General features: G+C 37.3%; 1 protein-coding gene across 1 annotated transcript in view; it reads right to left on the bottom strand.

Annotated features, from left to right (window-relative positions):
* Nucleotides 1–20,830, bottom strand: part of CNTN5 (contactin 5) — a 586,668-nt gene that overhangs the window by 76,064 nt on the left and 489,774 nt on the right. The window contains exon 16 of the mRNA XM_060105234.1: nucleotides 739–888. Coding sequence (XP_059961217.1) covers nucleotides 739–888 — 150 coding nt within the window. The remainder of the gene's footprint in view (nucleotides 1–738; nucleotides 889–20,830) is intronic.

Raw genomic sequence — 20,830 nt, 5'->3', positions numbered from 1 at the left:
ATACAATTTTATAGGGACATACAGATAAATCTCAATAAAACTTTGTCTAAAGTAATCAAAACTCTACTAACAATTTTTCTTTATTCTGCTTCTTCCAGATGATGGACAAGATATCTTAACATTTGTTTTTAAATAAAGCTGTTAATTTTCCTTGTGTGGTCTTTAGAAAGATTCTATCAGAGATACTTCATTCTAAAAGGACGGAAGAATACTGTTTTTTTTTTTTCTAAGTTAGGAAGAAGTTATTTTACACGTAGACATCAAGATGGCAGTAGGTCAAGTTAAGACTATGTTTATCTTTGCGAAGTGTAATTTATACCAGCTCAGACTGCGAAGGGCAACATAAAGAGTTTAAGGAAGTACCCTATAATTAGAGGTAACTGCTATCACTGGAGGAAAAGAGGGTGAGCTAATCTATTCTGAATTCTATAGGTCTGCTCTATTGAATGAGTATATAATTAGAAGAATAAACTAACTGCTTCAGTTTCATGGTAACTTGATGCAGGCAAGTGTTGGGAGGAAATTGAAGCACCTAGACCTGTACTTGTAGAAGCAAGGAAAGAATGTTCTGAAAACAGAAAAAATGAAAGAATTATTTTGAAGGAAAAGATTTTATGATGTCTAGGTAAATGAATCAGGAAAAAATTATACTAAAGCAAGTATTAACGGTTAATTCAACTTGCTTCAAAAGTGATTAGGGGCATACTAAATAGAATGCTGACTCTCCAATATTCTTACCTGCTTCATTTGTGCGGATCATTCGAGATGGAGTGCTTGGATCTCCAGTCCCAATTGGATTGGTGGCCACCACTCTGAATTCATATTCCACCCAGGGGTTCAGGTCCACTGCCATGGCTGATTCCATGTCTCCTGTTATGATTTCTGGGACTGTGGAGAGGAAGGAGATTTCATGCCATTAAGTGAACTGGAAATGCTCATAGATTGTGACCAAAGATATCACAGGCACTGACATAATTGGCAGGCTGCTGCGTACATCCTTATAGCACATGGTCATGTGTCACCTCCTGTCTCATTAGTAAAATGAAAATCAATCTTCAGAAGTAAGCACTTGCACTTGTCAGTTTGTTATAGTTAGAATTCTTTCATCTCATGTTTACACATAGATTGACATAATATAACTTGCCATGATCATTTTGTCAACCCCTCAGCCCCAGATAAGATGCCAACTAGAGCTCTAATTTAAGCAAATAGTTCTCATATTTCTAGAGAAATTTCTTGAGCAGTTTTCTTCTCACAGTTCTGGCAAACATGCTTAGCCACTTGGCAGTTCCAAGCAACAGAGTAAGAATATATTTCTCTAATTTAAAAACTCCAGTTTGTGGTTTCAAAGTGGAAGCTCTGAACTCTCCTTGGAGTGATTTTTGCACTACATTTAGATTTCATTACAACATAAAATTGTGTGTCAATATAATTACCACATAGTAAAGTATTTTTTACATAGCATTTATACTCTATTTGACTGCTTTTCTTGTTCACTTATCTCTGCTGTGTAGGAAATATTTCTGGAAGAACATTTGTTACAGAGGTAAAAAGGGGGAATGTAGAAAACCTCCCTTATGAAGTGCAAACATTCTCTGGATTTATATCAGCCCTGGATTTCTGTTTAAGCATGGCAGGGCAGTGGCAGTGGGGAGCTCTTGATTTTGACGACTTGATGGACTTTTACTATGACAAGGTGTAATTAAATGCATCTTGGATTTCCCATAAAAATCTCTTTTGAAATGTAACAGTAGAATGTTACCAAATAATTAGCTCCCTGAAAGGTGAATGATCAGCGTATAGGCAGTGTGGGCTGCCTGACAAATCTCACAGTCCTACAGAGCTGACTTTTTAAAGCAGTGAAATGAAGACATGAAAAAAGTCTCTCCCAATTTGCTGCACTGGCAAATGAGCAACATGTTTAGAGTCTAAGAGGTAGGGGATAAAGCCCATTGTTCAGTCCATAGCTTGGTAGAATACTGAGCTGTGTATGCCAAACATAAAGGTGGGAAGAAGAGATCAGCTCTCCCTAGACCCCAACATACACTGCTTCACCAATACTTGCCTTGGGTCCCTCAGGACTTATTGTTTCATTGACTTCTGTTTATGTCAGTCATTTCAAGCAACTCCAGACAGATAGATCGTGCTTCATCCACTTTATTCTAATCCCCATAGAACTCTGCACATTTCCCCTTTCTGTCTCAGTTGTCATCCTTCCCTACTGTTTAAAATTCTTTTATTAGGACCTTTGGAATTCATAATCCATCATTAGAAAAATTACCATATACTCATTCTTCTTTCTGAACATTCTTCCAACTTTTTACTACAGTAGAAACATGAATCCACTCTAAGGCAACTTTATGCCTCTCAAGGGGTGGCCCTCTTAAGATATTGTAAAGAAGAGGGCAATCCATCTCAGTTGTGCCTCTCTCCTCCCCACCTCCCCCTCAAATGTCTCTAATGCAAGCATGCAGGTATTTTTCCCACTTAAAAACAAATCAAAACAAAATTGTCTCAAAATTTTCTCTTCTTCCAGCCTTCACCCAGTCTCTATCTTTCTTTTATAGCAAAACTTCTCGAGAGTTATTTGGGCCTTATTTGCTCTCTCCAATTATTCTCTTTCTATTCACTCTTGAACCCACTCCAATCAATCTCTTACCTCCAGCATTCCACCATAACTGCTCCTGTCATGATCACCAATGGTCTCTATTGCTAAAACCGTATGGTTGTGTCTCTGTTTCTTAGATTGTTTGTTCTAACATCATGCTTTGACACAGTTGATCATGATCTGCTCTTTGAAATACTTTTCAAAACTTCTATTTTTCTCCTTTCTGATTATGCCTTATCAGTCTCTATCGCTAGTTTCTTTTCATCTTCCTGGTGCACCACAGTTCTACTAACTCCCATTTTTTTAAACTCCATGGTGATCTTATCTAGTCTCATGGTTTTAAATACCTTCTGTATGCTGATGACGCCAATATTTTCAGCCATGAACTTCCTCCCTAGACTCCATATTCTCATGTCCTATGACCTATTCAACATTTTTATTTTTTATTTTTTTATTTTTTTATTTATTTATTTTTTTTGCTGTACGCGGGCCTCTCACTGTTGTGGCCTCTCCCGTTGCGGAGCACAGGCTCCGGATGCGCAGGCTCAGCGGCCATGGCTCACGGGCCCAGCCGCTCTGCGGCATATGGGATCCTCCCAGACTGGGGCACGAACCCGTATCCCCTGCATCGGCAGGCGGACTCTCAACCACTGCGCCACCAGGAAGGCCCTCAACATTTTTATTTAGATGGGATTCTTAACCTTAATTTCCCCCACATACTTCTGCAGTATTCCTTACTCAGTGAATGACAATTTCTCTATCCAAAACTTTGGGGTCATCCTGGATTTCTTTCTTTTTACCCTGCACTACTCCAACTCATAAGCAAATTATGACATCTCTGACTTCAAAGTGTTTTGATTTCTCCACTTCCCTTGGCAGCAAATCTTCTTAAAAGAGTTGTCTGCATTAACTTTTCTCCATTTTCTCTTAGACCAATTCTTGTGAGACTTTAGTCCATACTATTTTACTAAAACTTCTAGTGTCAAGATCATGAATGACCTCTGTGTTGCTTAAATCAATGATCAATTCTCATTCCTCATCATATTTTCCAAGTCAGCAGCATTTGACCCAGTTGATTACTTTCTCTTCCTTGATAGATTTTACTCTTTTGTCTGTCAGGATATCACATTTTTTTTTTTTCTTATTTAACAAATGGTTGTTTCCCCTCTGTATCCTTTGGATGGCTCCTCTTTTCCACAACTTCTTTGTATTGGATACTTGAGGGCTCAGTTTTCATACTCCATTCTTCTTTATTTTATGCTTATATCCTTGGAGATGGCATGCAGTCTTATGGTATTAGATGAAATTTATATGCCAATAATTTCCTAATTTATATCTTTATTCTAAACCTCACTCTTAAACTCCAGCCTCATATATCTAATTGCTGTCTGATCTCTTTAAAGGTGTCTCCTCCAAATACAGTCATACAGTGGTTAGGATTTCAATATATTAATTTTGGGGATACACAATTTAGTCCATAGCAGGCAGGTTGTGATTTTTTTTAATTTTTTAAAATTTATTTTAATTTTTGGAAATTCATTTGATGCACAATACTATGTTAGTTTCAGGTGCACTACATAATGATTTGACATTTGCATACATTATGAAATGATTGCCACAGTATGTCTAGTAATCATCTGTCCCCCCAAAAATATATTACAATATTACTGACCATATTCTTAGGCTGTATATTACATGCCTGTAACTTATTTATTTATAACTGGAGGCTTGTACCTCTTAATCTCCTTCACCTATTTCACATCCTTCAATGCCAATTTTCTGGCAACATCTGTCTGTTCTCTGTATCTAAGAGCCTGTTTTCATTTTGTTTTCTTTCTTTTTTTGTTTTTTGAATTCCATATATGAGATCATGTGGTATTTGTTTTCTCTGATATTTCATTAGCATAAGACCCTCTAAATCCATACACATTATGTCAAATGGCAATATTTCATTATTATTATAGCTGAGTAATATTCCATTTTTTATATATTTACCATGTATTCTTTATCCATCTATCAATGGACACTTAGGTGGCTTCCATATCCTGGCTATTATAAATAATGCTGTAATGAACATTGGAGTGCATATATCTTTTTGAACTAGAGTTTTTGTTTTATTTGGATAAATACCCTGAAGTGGGATTGCTGGATTTTATAGTAATTCTATTTTTTTAAATTATGCAATCAAATTTTTAATAACAAAGATATTATTTTTAACATGGCCAAATATACTTGGCTAAGTCCAGATTTTAAAAATCAAGAGCTTGGTCAATGACAAGAGCTTATGGAGGGAGCATCAGTGTTCTACTGCATTCCTGCATCTGGCAATACAACAGCAAATATCAGTTTTTAGTAATCCTATTTTTAATTTTTTTGAGGAAGATACTACTGTTTTCCATAATGGATATACCAACTTACATTCTTACTAAGAGTGCACAGGAGTTTCCTTTTCTCCATATGCTCACCAACGTTTGTTATTTGTTGCTTTTTTGCTAAGAACCATTTTCACAGGTGTGAGGTAATATCTCATTGTAGTTTTGACTTGCATTTCTCGGATGCTTAATGATGCTGAGTGCCTTTTCATGTGTCTGTTGGCCATCTCTATGTCTTCTTTGGAAAAATGTCTATTTAGGTCCTCTGCCAATTTTTTAATCAGGTTGTTTGATTTTTTAATTTGATGTTGAATTGTATGAGTTCTTTTTATATCTTGGATATTAATCCTTTATTAGATGTATGATTTGAAAATATCTTCAAATATTTCAGTAGGTTAACTTTTTGTTTTTTTGATAGTTTCCTTTGCTATGCTAATTTTTTTTTAGTTTGATGTAGTCCCATTTGTTGATTTTTGCTTTTAGTGCCCTCGTCTGAGGAGACAGATCCAAAACAAATATTAAGACTGATGTTGAACAGTGTACTATGTTTTCTTCTAGGAATTTTATGGTTTCAGGTATTACATTTAAGTCTTTAATCCATTTTGAGTTTATTTTTGTATATGGTGTGAGAAGGTAGTCCCATTTGATTCTTTTGCATGTAGCTATCCAGTTTTCCCGGCATTATTTACTGAAAAGTCTGTCTTTTCCCCATTTTATATTCTTGCATCCTTTGCCATAGATTAATTGACCATATGTGTGTGGGTTTATTTCTGGGCTCTCATTTCCCATACCATTTTGATTACTGTAGCTTTGTAGGACAGTTTGAAATGAAGGAGCATGATACCTCCAGCTTTTTGTTTCTTTCTTGATTGTTTTGGCTATTTGGGGTGTTTTGTGTTTCCATACAAATTTTAGAATTATTTGTTCTAGTTCTGTGAAAATTGCCATTGGTATTTTGATAGAGATTGCATTGAATCTTTAGATTGCCTTAGGTGGTTTGGTCATTTTAACAATATTAATTCTTTCATTATATCATTTTCTACGTATAGTATTATGTCATCTGAAAACAGTGAGTTTTACTTCTCCTTTCCAATTTGGATTCCTTCTATTTATTTTTTCTTGTCTGATTTTTATGTCTAGGACTTCCATAAAGGTAGTAAAAGTGGGAATACTTGTTTTGTTCCTGATCTTAGAGGAAATACTTTCAGCTTTTCACCATTCAATATGATGTTAGTTATGGGCTTGTCATTTATGGCTTTTACTATGTTGAGGCATATTTCCTCTATACCCACTTTGTTGAGAATTTTTATCATAAATGGATGTTGAATTTTTTCAAAAGCTTTTCTGTATCTATTTTGATAAGTATATGATTTTTATTCTTCAATTTTTTAATGTGGTATATCACACTGATTGATTTGGGAATATTGAAACATCTCTGCATCCCTGGTATAAATCCTACTTGACCTTGCTGTATGATCTTTTTTATGCATTGTTGAATTCAGTTTGTTAACATTTTGTTGAGGATTTTTGAATCCATGTTCATCAGTGATATTGGCATATATTTTTCTTTTTTTGTGTTGTCTTTATCTAGTTTTGTTATCAGGGTGATGCTGGCCTCATAGAAAGAGTTTAGAAATGTTCCTTCCTCTTCAATTTTTTTGGATAGTTTGAGAAGAATAGGTACTAACTCTTCTTTAAATGTTTAGTAGAAATACCCTTTGAAGTCATCTGGTCCTGTACTTCTTTTTGTTGGCTTTTATTTTTTTTTACTGATTCATTTTCAATACTAGTAACTGATCTGTTTTATTTTCCATTTGTTTCTGATTCAGTCTTGGGAGATTATAAGTTTCTAGAAATTTATCTATTTCTTCTAGGCTGTCAATTTATTGGCAAATAATTTTTCATAGTAATCTCTTAGGATCCTTTATAAGAGATTATTATTACTATTATTTATGTAACAGTTGTAACTTCTCTATCATTCTTGATTTTATTGATATAGGCTCTCTCTTTTTCTTGATGAGTCTGACTAAGGGTTTATCAATTTTGTTTAAACTTTCAAAGAAACAGCTCCTAGTTTTATTGGTTTTTGTTTCCTATTGTTTTATTTAGTCTCTATTTCACTTATTTCTGTTCTGAAATTTATTATTTCATATCTTCCACCAACTGTGCATTTTATTTGTTCCTTTACTAGTTCCTTTATGGGTAGGGTTAGGTTGTTTACTTGAGATTTTTCTGGTTTCCTGAGGTAGACTTGTATTTCTAAAACTTTAGAACTGCTTTTGCAGCATCCCATAGATTTTAGGATGTTGTTTTAATTTTCGTATGTCATGAGGAATTTTTTTATTTCCTCTTTGATTTCTTCAGTGACCCAATTTTTTAAAGGAGTCTTTCATTTCTTAATGTTAGTTGTTATTCTTTTTTTCAAATAATATACCTTTGCAGAACAATGCTTTCTTTATTTTTTAAAATTTTATTTATTTATTTATTTATTTTGGCTGCACAGCCTGTGGGATCTTAGTTCCCCAACCAGGGATTGAACTCACACCCCCTGCAGTGGAAGCACAGAGTCTTAACCAGTGGACCACCAGAGAAATCCCCCACCATTGGTTGTTTAGTAGTATATTGTTTAGCCTCCATGTGTTTGTGTTTTTTGTAGTTTTTTCCCTTGTAGTTGATTTCTAGTCTTAAATCATTGTATTTGGAAAAGTGCTCAGTATGATTTCATTCTTCATAAATTTACTAAGACTTGTTTTGTGGTCTAGCATGCAGTCTATCCTGGAGAATATTTCATGTGCACTTGAGAAGAATGTGTATTCTGCTGCTTTTGGATGGAATGTTCTGTAGATATCTGTTAATCTATCTGGTTTAACGTGTCATTTAAGGGCAATGTTTCCTTACTGATTTTTCTGCCTGGATGATCTGTTCATTGAGGCAAGCAAGATCTTAAATTCTCCACTATTATTGTGTTACTGACATATTTTTCTTTATGTTTGTTAATATATGCTTTATGTATATAAATGTTCCTATGTTGGATGCATATATATTTACAATGTTATATTTTATTTTTGGATTGATCTCTTTAGCATTATGTAATATCTTTCTTTGTGTCTTGTTACAGTTTTTGTTTTAAAGTCTATATTTTCTAATATAAGTATTGCTACTACAACTTTTTCTTTGTTTCAATTTGCATGGAATATCTTTTTCCAATCCCTCACTTCCAATTTGTTTCCTTAGAGCTGATGTGAGTCTCTTGTCATTGCATCTATGGCTCTTGTTTTATCATCCATTCAGCCACTGTATTTCTTTTCATTGGAGCATCTAGCCTATTTAAATTTAAAGTAATTATTGATAAGTATGTACTTATTTTTATTTTGTTAACTGCTATCTGGTAGTTTCCACAGTTCATTCTTGTTCCCTTCTCCTTTTGCTCTCTTCCCTTGTGGTTTGATGACTGTCTTTAGTTTTATGTTTGAATTCCTGTCTCTTTTTTATGCGTATCTCATATCTCTTGTAAATTTTGGGTTTGTGGTTACCATGAGGTTCATATATAACTATATAACTGTATATCTATCTATCTATCTATATATATAATTATTTAACTTGATGATCTCTTAAATTTGAATGCATTCTAATAACCCTGCATTTTTACTCCCTCCAAAGTTTAATGTCTTTCACATCATTTTACACCTTTTGCTTTGTGTATCCCTTAACAACTTGTTGTGGATATAGATGATTTTACTACTTTTGTCTTTAACCTTCCTACTAGCTTTATAAATGGTTGATCTATCACTTTTATTGTATGTTTTATTTTATTTTATGTTTGCCTTTGCTTGTCTGTAAATCTCTTCACATCTGAGTGATAGCCTTTCTGGGTAGAGTATTCTTGTTTGTAGGTTTTTTCCTTTCATCACTTTGAATATATCATGCCACTTCCTTCTGGCCTGCAATGTTTATGCTAAAAATTCAGTGATTTTTCCTATGGAAGTTCTCTTGTAACTTGATTTTCTCTTGCTAATTTTATTTTATTTTTTTTTCTTCTTTTTGTGGTATGCGGGCCTCTCACTGTTGTGGCCTCTCCCGTTGCAGAGCACAGGCTCCGGACGCGCAAGCCCAGAGGCCATGGCTCATGGGCCCAGCCGCTCCGCGGCATGTGGGATCCTCCCAGACCGGGGCACGAACCCATATCCCCTGCATCGGCAGGCGGACTCTCAACCACTGCGCCACCAGGGAGGCCCTCTCTTGCTAATTTTAAAAAAATATCTTTTTATCTTTGATGTTGACATTTAATTATGGTATGTCTTGGTGTGGGCTTCTATGGGTTGATCTTGTTTGGGACACTGTGTGCTTCCAGGAACCTGATGTTTGTTTCCATTACGAGGTTAGGGAAGTTTTCAGCTATTATTTCTTCAAATGATTTCTCTGACCCTTCTTCTTCTGGGACCTCTATAACATGAATTCTAGTACATTACATGTTGTCCCAGAGGTCTCTTAAACTGGCCTATTTAAAAAAATTTTTTTTCTTTTTTTTTTTCTTTTCTTTTTTCAACTTGGGTGATTTTCACTACTGTGTCTTCAGTTTGATCTGTTCCTCTGTATTATGTAATATAGTATTGACTTCTTCTAGTGTATTTATTTCAGTTATTGTATTGTATTGTATTTTTTATTGTATTTTATATTTTGTAACTCTTTGTTAAAATTATCACCACATCATTCTATGTTCTCCTTAGTGTAGTGAGCAACTTTATGAACATTATCTTGAATTTCTTACCAGGTAGATTGCTTATCTCCATTTTGTTAAGTTCTTTTTCTGAGGTTTTATGAGATTTTTTTTATTTTTCCATTGTATCATATTCCTCTGTCTCCTCATCATGCCTAATTCTTTGTTTATTTCTTTTTTTAAATTAAATTTATTTATTTATTTATTAGCTGTGTTAGGTTTTTGTTGAGGTGTGTGGGCTTCTCATTGTGGTAACTTCTCTTGTTGTGGAGCATGGGCTCCAGTCATGTGGACTTCAGTAGTTGTGGCACATGGGCTCAGTTGCATTGTGGCATGTGGGATCCTCCCCAACCAGGGATCGAACCTATGTCCCCTGCATTGGCAGGTGGATTCTTAACCACTGCACCACCAGGGAAGTCCCATCTTTGTTTATTTCTATGTGTTGGATAAGTCAGTTATACTTCCCCATCATTGAGAAGTGGCCTCATGTAGGAGACATCTAATAGGGCCCAACAGCACACTCCCTTCTAGTCACTGGAGCTATATGCTCTAGGGGTCTCCCCTATTTGGGTTGCATGGACCCACCTATTGTAATGAGGCTGACTACTGTGGGTGCTCTGGTGGGTTAGACTGGCCTCCAGTTTGTTTGACTCTCAGGTAATGACTCATGGCTGCTGGCCTGCTAAGGGCAGGCCAAGTTTTGAAATGGTTAACTGCTCAACCTGGGTGGGCCCTGAGCTGGTGTCAGCCTGCTGGTGGGCAGGTAGGCCCTCAGCAATAATGGTTAGACAGAGGACTCCAAAATGGCACTTGCCAACATCAGTGTGCTTGTGGTAGAATGAGCTCCCCTAAATGGCTGTCACAAGTGTCTCTATCCCCAAGGGGAGCTCCATTGCCTCCTGCTTTTCTAGGAGGCTCTCCAAGATCAGCAAGTGGGCTGACCCAGATGCCTTTAAAATTATGGCCTCTACACTGGGACTTGAAGTGTGTGAGATTATGTGCATGCCTTTTACGAATAGAGTCCCTATTTCCTACAGCCCTCCAACTCTCCTGAATGCAAGCCCCACTAGCCTTCAAAGACAGAAGTTCTAGAGACTCTTCTTCCTGGTGCAGGATGCCCAGGGTGAGAAGCCTGATGTAGGGCTTGGAATCTTTGCTCCTTGTGGAGAACCTCTGAGATTGTGATTATCCTCCCATTTGTGGGTCACATACCTGGTGGTGTGGGTCTCAAGTACACAGTGTCTCTGTCCCTCCTCCCCATCTCTTTTATGGTTTCTTCCTTATATCTTCAGTTGCAGAAAAATCTTTTCTCCTAGTCTTAGGGTCATTCTCATAGATAGTCACTCTGTAAATAGCTGTAGTTTTGGTGTGCCCATGGGAAGTGGTGTGTTAAGGATCTTTCTACTCAGCCATCTTCACCACACATCTCTTGAAATTTTAAACAGAGTGGTCAGTATGAGCCTCATTAGGAAGTTGCATTTGAGTGAACTTTTGAATAAGTTTGTATTTAGCTATGCCAATATTTGGAGGAAAACATCCCATGTAAAAGGAGTAACTAGTACAAAAGTATTAGATGCATTATAGACAGGACATTAGAAGACCAGTGAGTCAGGAGCAGAGTGAGAATGGTAGAAGATGAGTTTGTAGAGGGATTGGAGGAACCAAGTCATATAGGATTTGGGCTTTCATCCTGAGAGAAATGAAGAGACATTGGGGAATTGATACTGTGTTATCTTTTAGTATATTAAGCTATGTTGGAAATAGGAAGTAATTAAGGTTAAATGAAATTATAAGGGTGGGACAATAATTTGATAAAGATAGTGTCTTTATAAGAAGAGACACTGGAAAACTTGCTTCCTGGTTGTCTGCCATATGAGTACGCAGTGAGAGGGCTACTATCTGCAAGCCAGGGGGAGCATCCCCACCAGAAATCAAAATGACCTGGCTGACACCTACATGCTCTGTCTCCAGAACTGTTTGTTAGAAAATAATTTATTTTGTTGTTTTAGCCACCTAGGTGATGGTATTTTGTTATAACAGCCCAAGCAGGCTAATATACTACCTCTACCACAGTACTTCTGATCTTTCTTACAATATAATATTTCTTTATTTTTTTCATTCATTAACTTCCAAGATACTATTTAACTTACATGTTTATTATGTCTTCTGTTTATTGTTTGTCCTCACCCATGTGAATACCATCTCCACAAGGGAATGAATGTTTTGTTTTGTTTTTGTTCCCTTGTACATCCTAAGTGCCTAGATCACTGTCTGAAGGTTGCTTGCTACATTATTGTTGAATGAATGAAAGGGGAGTTCAAATTGCCAGGTGTGATCAACAGTGAATTTCTGTTTTAATCTTGATGTAATTATTTCTGATGCAATGTTAAACAAAATTAATATAAAATTTATAACTATCCTTCTTCCCAAAGCTACATATATTTATATTCTCCTAGCCATAATTATAGGTTGTAAAGACTCCTAACCAGGGGGAGACATTCAAGATGGAAGAGGAGTAAGATGTGGAGATCACCTTCCTTCCCACAAATACATCAGAAATACATCTACATGTGGAACAACTCCTAGAGAACACCTACTGAATGCTGGCAGAAGACCTCAGATTTCCCAAAAGCATCAGGAGCAGCAGATTAAGTCTCCACAATCAGCTTGATGTACCCTGTATCTCTGGAATACCTGAATAGACAATGAATCATCCCAAAATTGAGGCAGTGAAATTTTGGAGCAACTGCAGACTTGAGATATATTTTTTTTCTCTTTTTGTGAGTGTGTATGTGTATGTTTCTTTGTGTGATTGTGTCTGTATAGTTATGTTTTACAATGTTTCATAGTGTTCTCTCAGTCCTTTTTTTTTTAAGTATAGTTTTTAGCACTTGTTATCACTGGTAGATTAGTTTTTTGGTTTGGTTGCTCTCTTCTTTCTTTTTCAATTACTTTTTAATTTTTAATAATTAAAAAAATATTTTAATAACTTTATTTTATTTTATTTATTTATTTTTTATTTTAATCTACCTTTTCTTTGAAGCCATGTGGCTGACAGTCTTGGTGCTCCAGCCGGGTGTCAGACCTGTACTTCTGAGGAGGGACAGCCGAGTTCAGAAAATTGGCCCACCAGAGACCTCCTGGCTCCATGTGATATCAAATGGCGAAAGCTCTCCCAGAGATCTCCATCACAACACTAAGACACAGCTCTACTCAATGACCAGCAAGTTACAGTGTTGGACGGTTTATGCCAAACAATGAGCAAGACAGGAACACAACCCAACCCATTAGGAGAGAGGCTGCCCAAAATCGTAATAAGGTCACAGACACCCCAAAACACACCACTGGAAGTGGTCCTGCACACCAGAAAGACAAGATCCAGCCTCACCCACTGGAAAACAGGCACCAGTTACCTCCACCAGGAGGCCTACACAACCCACTGAAGCAACCTTAGTCACTGGGGGCAGGTACCAAAAAAAAGGGAACTATGAAGCTGCAGCCTGTGAAAAGTAGACCCCAAACACAGTAAGTTAAAAAAAAAATGAGAAGACAGAGAAACACACAGCAGATAAAGGAGTAAGGTAAAAACCCATCTGACCAAACAAATGAAGAAGAAATAGGCAATCTACCTGAAAAAGAATTCACAATAATGACAGTAAAGATGATCCAAATCTTAGATACAGAATGGAGAAAACACAAAAATGTTTAACAAGGACCTAGAAGAACTAAAGAGCAAACAAACTATGATGAACAAAAAAAAAAAAAAAAGAGAGAGAGAGAAATTAAAAATTCTCTAGAAGGAATCAATAGCAGAATAACTGAGGCAGAAGAACAGATAAGTGACCTGGAAGATAAACTACTGGAAATTACTACCACAGAGTAGAATAAAGAAAAAAGAATGATAAGAATTGAAGACATTCTCAGAGACCTCTGGGACAATAGTAAAAGAAATAACATTCGAATTATAGGGGTCCCAGAAGAAGAAGAGAAAAAAGAAGGGACTGAGAAAATATTTGAAGAGATTACAGTTGAAAACTTCCCTAATATGGGAAAGGAAATAGTCAGTCAAGTCCAGGGAGTGCAGAGAGTCCCATACAGGATAAATGCAAAGATAAAAATGCTAAGACACATATTAAACAAACAATCAAAAATTAAATTCAAAGAAAAAATATTAAAAGTAACAAGGGAAAAACAACAAATAATATACAACAAGATCCACATAAGGTTAACAGCTGATATTTCAGCAGAAACTATGCAAGCCAGAAGTGAGGGGCAGTGCATATTTAAAGTGATGAAAGGGAAAAAACCTACAACCAAGATTACTCTACCCAGCAAGTATCTCATTTAGATTTGAGGGAGAAATTAAAATCTTTGCAGACAAGCAAAAGCTAAGAGAATTCATCACCACCAAACCAGTTTTACAACAAATGCTAAAGGAACTTCTCTAGACAGGAAACACAAGATAAAGAAAAGACCTACAATAACAAACCCAAATCAATTAAGAAAATGGTAATAGGAACATACATATCGATAACTACCTTAAATGTAAATGAATTAAATGCTCCAAGGAAAAGATACAGATTGCCTGAATGGATAAAAACACAAGACCAGTATATATTCTCTATACAAGAGAACCACTTCAGACCTAGGGACACATACAGACTGAAAATGAGAGTATGGCAAAAGACATTCCATGTAAAAAGAAATCAAAAAAAGCTGTAGTAGCAATTCTCATATAAGACAAAAAAGACTTAAAAATAAAGACTATTAAAAAAGACAAAGAAGGACACACATAAGGATCAAGGGATCAATCCAAGAAGATATAACAATTGTAAATATTTATGCACCCAACATAGCAGCACCTCAATACATAAGGCAAATGCTAACAGCCATAAAAGGGGAAATCATAGTAGGGGACACAAAGTAGGGGACTTTAACACCTCACTTTCACCAGGGGAAATGTCATCCAGAAAGAAAATAAATAAGGAAACACAAGCTTTAAATGATACATTAAACAAGATGGACTTAATTGATATTTATAGGACATTCCATCCAAAAACAACAGAATACACTTTCTTCTCAAGTGCTCATGGACTATTCTCCAGGATAGATCATATCCCAGGTCACAAATCAAGTCTTGGCAAGTATAAGAAAACTGAAATCATATCAAGTATTTTTTTCTGACCATACGCTATGAGACTAGATTTCAATTACAGGAAAAAATCTGTAAAAACTACAAACACAAGAAGGCTAAACAATACACTACTAAATAACCAAGAGATCACTGAGGAAATACAAGAGGAAATCAAAAAATACCTAGAAACAAATGACAATGAAAACACAATGACCCAAAAAATTATGGGATGCAGCAAAAGCAATTCTAAGAGGAAAGTGTAGCGCAATACAATACTACCTCAAGAGACAAGAAACATCTCAAGTAAGCAACCTAAACTTACACCTAAAGCAATTAGAGAAAGGAACAAAAAACCCCAAAGTTAGCAAAAGGAAAGAAATCATAAAGATCAGATCAGAAATAAATGAAAAAGAAATGAATGAAACAATAGCAAAGAACAATAAAACTGAAAGCTGGTTCTTTGAGAAGATAAAAAAAAATTGACAAACCATTATCCAGACTCATCAAGAAAAAACGGGAGAAGACAAATCAATAGAATTAGAAATGAAAAAGAAGAAGTAACAACTGACACTGCAGAAATACAAAGGATCATGCGAGATTACTACAGGCAACTCTATGCCAATAAAATGGACCAAATGGAAGAAATGGACAAATTTTTAGAAAAGCACAACCTTCCAAGTCTGAACCAGGAAGAAATTGAAAATATAAACAGACCAATCAAAAGCACTGAAATTGAAACTGTGATTAAAAATCTTCCAACAAACAAAAGCCCAGAACCAGATGGCTTCACAGGAGAATTCTATCAAACATTGAGAGAAGAGCTAACACCTATCCGTCTCAAACTCTTCCAAAATATAGCAGAGGGAGGATGACTCCCAAACTCATTCTATGTGGCCACCATCACCCTGATACCAAAACCAGACAAAGATGTCATAAAGAAAGAAAACTACAGGCCAATATCACTGATGAACATAGATGAAAAACTCCTCAACAAAATACTAGCAAACAGAATCCAACAGCACATTAAAAGGATCATACACCATGATCAAATAGAGTTTATCCCAGGCATGCAAGGATTTTTTGATATATGCAAATCAATCAATGTGATACACCATATTATCAAATTGAAGGAGAAAAACCATATGATCATCTCAATAGATGCAGAAGAAGCTTTGGACAAAATTCAACACTGATTTATGATATAAACCCTCCAGAATGTAGGCATAGAGGGAACTTACCTCAACATAATAAAGGCCATATATGACAAACCCACAGCCAGCATCATTCTCAATGGTGAAAAACTGAAACCATTTCCTCTAAGATCAGGAACAAGAAAAGGTTGTCCACTCTCACCATTATTATTCAACAGAGATTTTGAAGCTTTAGCTATAGCAATCAGAGAAGAAAAAGAAATTAAAGGAATCCAAATCCAAAAAGAAGAAGTAAAACTGTCACTGTTTGCAGAAGACATCATACTATACATAGAGAACCCTGAAGATGCTACCAGGAAAATGCTAGAGCTAATCAATGAATTTGATAAAGTAGCAGGATACAAAATTAATGCACTGAAATCTCTTGCATTCCTATACACTAATGAAAAATCTCACAGAGAAAGTCAGCAACATTCCTATTTACCATTGCAACAAAAAAAGAATAAAATACCTAGGAATAAACCAACCTAAGAAGGCAAAAGACCTGTCTGCAGAAAACTATAAGACACTGATGGAAGAAATTGAAGAGGATACATACAGATGGAGCAATATACCATGTCTTAGGAGTGGAAGAATCAACATTGTGAAAAACACTATACTACCCAAAGCAATATACACATTCAATGCAATCCCTGTACAACTACCAATGGCATTTTTCACAGAACTAGAACAAAAAATTGTACAATGTGTATGGAATCACAAAAGACTCCATATAGCCAAATTCATCTTGAGAAAGGAAAACAGAGATGGAGGAATCAGGCCACCTGACTTCAGACTATACTACAAAACTACAGTAAAAAAGGCAGTATGGTACTTGCACAAAAACAGAAACATAGATCAATGGAAAGCCCAGAGATAAACCCATGCACCTATGGTCAACTAATCTATGACAAAGGAGGCAAGGATATACAGTGGAGAAAGGAGAGCCTCTTCAATAATTGGTGCTGGGATAACTGGACAGCTACATGTAAAAGAATGAAATTAAAACATTCCCTAACCCCATACACAAAAATAAATTCAAAATGGATTAAAGACCTAAATGTAAGGACAGACACTATAAAACTCTTAGAGGAAAACATAGGCAGAACACTCTATGACATAAACCACGGAAAAATCCTCTTTGACCCACCTCCTAGACAAATGGAAATAAAAACAAAAATAAACAAATAGGACCTAATGAAACTTGAAAGCTTTTCTGCAGCAAAGGAGTCCATAAACAAGATGAAAAGACAACCCTCAGAATGGGAGAAATATTTGCAAATGGAGCAACTGACAAAGGATTAATCTCCAAAATTTACAAGCAGCTCAATATCAAAAATCAAACAAACCAATCCAAAAATGGGCAGAAGACCTAAATAGACATTTCTCCAAAGAAGATATACAGATTGCCAACAAACACATGAAAAGATGCTCAATATCAGTATTCATTAGAGAAATGCAAATCAAAACAACCATGAGGTGTCACCTCACACCACTCAGAATGGTCATCATCAAAAAATCTAAAAACAATAAATGCTGGAGAGGGTGTGTAGAAAAGGGAACCCTCTTGCACTGTTGGTGGGTATGTAAATTGATATAGCCACTATGGAGAACAGTATGGAGATTCCTTAAAAATCTAAAAATAGAACTACCATATGGCCCAGCAATCTCACTACTGGGCATATACCCTGAGAAAACCAAAATTCAATAACAGTCATGTACCACTATGTTCATTGCAGCTCTATTTACAATAGACAGGACATAGAAACAAACTAAGTGTCGATCAACAGATGAATGGATAAAGAGGATGTGGCACATATATAAAATGGAATATTACTTAGCCATACAAAGTAACAAAACTGAGTTTCTGTAGTGAGGTGGATGGACCTAGAGACTGTCATACAGAGTGAAGTAATTCAGAAAGTGAAAAACAAGTACTGTATGGTACACATATATATGAAATCTAAAAAGAAAACAAAAGTTTCTGAAGAGACTAAGGGCAGGAGAGGAGTGAAAATGCAGACATTGAGAACGAACTTGAGGACACAGGGAGTGGGAAGGATAAGCTGGGACAAAGTGAGAATGTGGCATTGACATATATATACTACCACATGTAAAATACATAGGTAGTGGGGAGCATCCGCATATCACAGGGAGATCAGCTCAGTGCTTTGTGACCACCTAGAGGGGTGGGATAGGGAGGGTAGGAGGGAGATGCAAGATGGAGGAGATATGGTGATATATGTATATGTATAGCTGATTCACTTTGTTATGAAGCGGAATCTAACACACCACTGTAAAGCAATTATATTCCAATAAAGATGTTAACCAGAAATAAAGACTCCCACCCCTATTCCATATCCTCCCCATCATCCTTAATTCTAATTGCTCTTTGAAAATGATAAAAAAAGTTTAGAATTCTAAATTCATTGCTACTTTTAAGAACTATTAAAAAATTGCAAAAAAAAAGAGTTGAAGGTATTAATACTTGTGATGAAATAACATACAAAATGAACTAGAATAGAAACATTTTTATAAAATTAGGATTTTGGTGGCTTCCCTGGTGGTGCAGCCGTTGAGAGTCTGCCTGCCGATGCAGGAGACACGGGTTCATGCCCCAGTCCAGGAAGATTCTACATGCTGTGGAGTGGCTGGGCCCATGAGCCATGGCCACTGAGCCTGTGTGTCCAAAGCCTGTGCTCTGCAATGGGAGAGGTCACAACAGTGAGAGGCCCACGTACCGCAAAAAAAAAAAAAAAAAAAAAAAAGAATAAAATTACGATTTTTATTTCAAATGCAATATTGTGGGGATTAAAGATAATGGAGAATGTATATCAAAGGATACATTTTTAAAGCCTTTCATGTATCTTTCTGTAAAATTAGTCTTTCTGGAACTCTGGAGACAAGATGTTTTCAAAGAAAACATTCTGCTTCAGAGAGAACACACAGCAACTTTAATGGAGGACTGCATCTTGATTCCAGGAGAAAAACTTGTTAAAATGCTTTTCCTGTTAAAAAATTGTATCCATAAATTAAATTAAAATAAATTAAATTAAATTCTATTAAAATTATAAACCTGTTTAGTTGATAAATTTAACCACCAATAGTCAGTGGAAACTATCCACCAAGAGGAGATATATCTACTGATTGAAGAATAGGTAAGAAACATATTTGAATTAAGTAAATAAAGGTCAATCAATTCTTTGATTATAGGTGATTTGGTATTCTTAATCAGACATAGTCAAAAAAACTAGGTCAGCTAATACTGCTCAAGAATACAAAGAGAGGCTTCCGGGTAAGATGGCGGAAGAGTAAAACGCGGAGATCACCTTCCTCCCCACGGATACAACAGAAATACAGCTACACATGGAACAACTCCTACAGAAAAACTACTGAACGCTGGCAGAAGACCCCAGCCCTCCCAAAAGGCAAGAAACTCCCCACGTACCTGGGTAGGGCAAAGCGGAGAGATTCCCGCACAGAGGATCGGTACCGAGCAGCACTCACCAGCCTGAGAGGCTTGTCTGCTCCCCCGCCGGGGCGGGCAGCGCTGGAAGCTGAGGCTCGGGCTTTGGTCAGAGCGCAGGGAGAGGACTGGGGCTGGCGGCGAGAACTCAGCCGGAAGGGGGCTAATGGACCACAGCTAGCAAGGAGGGAGTGCGGGAAAACTCTGGAGCTGCCAAAGAGGCAAGAGACTTTTTCTTCCCTCTTGGTTTCCTGGTGCACGAGGAGAGGGTATTAAGAGCGCTGCTTAAAGGAGCTCCACAGACGGGCGCGAGTCGCAGCAGAAAGTGCGGAGCCCAGTGACGGGCGTGGGATGCTGGGGCTGCTGCTGCCGCTGCCAAGAAGGCTGTGTGCGAGCGCAGTTCACTGTCCACACCGCCCTTCCGGGAGCCTGTGCAGCCGGCCACTGCCGGGGTCCCGGTATCCAGGGGCGGCTTCCCTGGGAGAACGCATAGCACACCTCGGGCTGGTGCAACATCACGCCGGCCTCTGCCGCTGCAGGCTTGCCCCGCACTCCATGCCCCTCCCTCCCACCCGGCCTGAGTGAGCCAGAGTCCCCGAAGAGGCTGCTCCTTTAACCCTGTCCTGTCTGAGCGAAGAACAGATGCCCTCTGGCGACCTACACGCAGAGGCGGGGCCAAATCCAAAGCTGAGACCCAGGAGCTGTGAGAACAAAGAAGAGAAAGGGAAACCTCTCCCAGCAGCCTCAGAAGCAGTGGATTAAAGCTCCACAATCAACTTGATGTACCCTGCATCTGTGGAAGACATGAATAGACAACAAATCATCCCAAATTGAGGAGCCAGGAGTCAGTGCTGTGCCTCTGAGGTGGGAGAGCCAACTTCACAGGACACTGGTTCACAAGAGACCTCCCAGCTCCACATAATATCAAACGGCAAAAATCTTCAAGAGATCTCCATCTCAACACCAGCACCCAGCTTCACTCAACGACCAGCAAGCTACAGTGCTGGACACCCTATGCCAAACAACTAGCAAGACAGGAACACAACACCACCCATTAGCAGAGAAGTGACCTAAAATCATAAAAAGTCTGCAGACACCCCAAAACACACAACCACACGTGGACCTGCCCACCAGAAAGAAAAGATCCAGCCTCATCCACCAGGACAGAGGCAGTAGTCCCCTCCACCAGGAAGCCTACACAACCCACTAAACCAACCTTAGCCACTAGGGACAGACACCAAAAACAACGGGAACTACGAACCTGCAGGCTGCAAAAAGGAGACCCCAAACACAGTAACATAAGCAAAATGAGAAGACAGAAAAACACACAGCAGGAGAAGGAG

The sequence above is a fragment of the Mesoplodon densirostris genome, chromosome 7 (assembly GCF_025265405.1).
Source record: "Mesoplodon densirostris isolate mMesDen1 chromosome 7, mMesDen1 primary haplotype, whole genome shotgun sequence".
Taxonomy (NCBI): domain Eukaryota; kingdom Metazoa; phylum Chordata; class Mammalia; order Artiodactyla; family Ziphiidae; genus Mesoplodon; species Mesoplodon densirostris.
The sequence above is the reverse complement of the archived record's forward strand: the minus strand, read 5'-3'. Positions and strand labels throughout refer to the sequence as shown.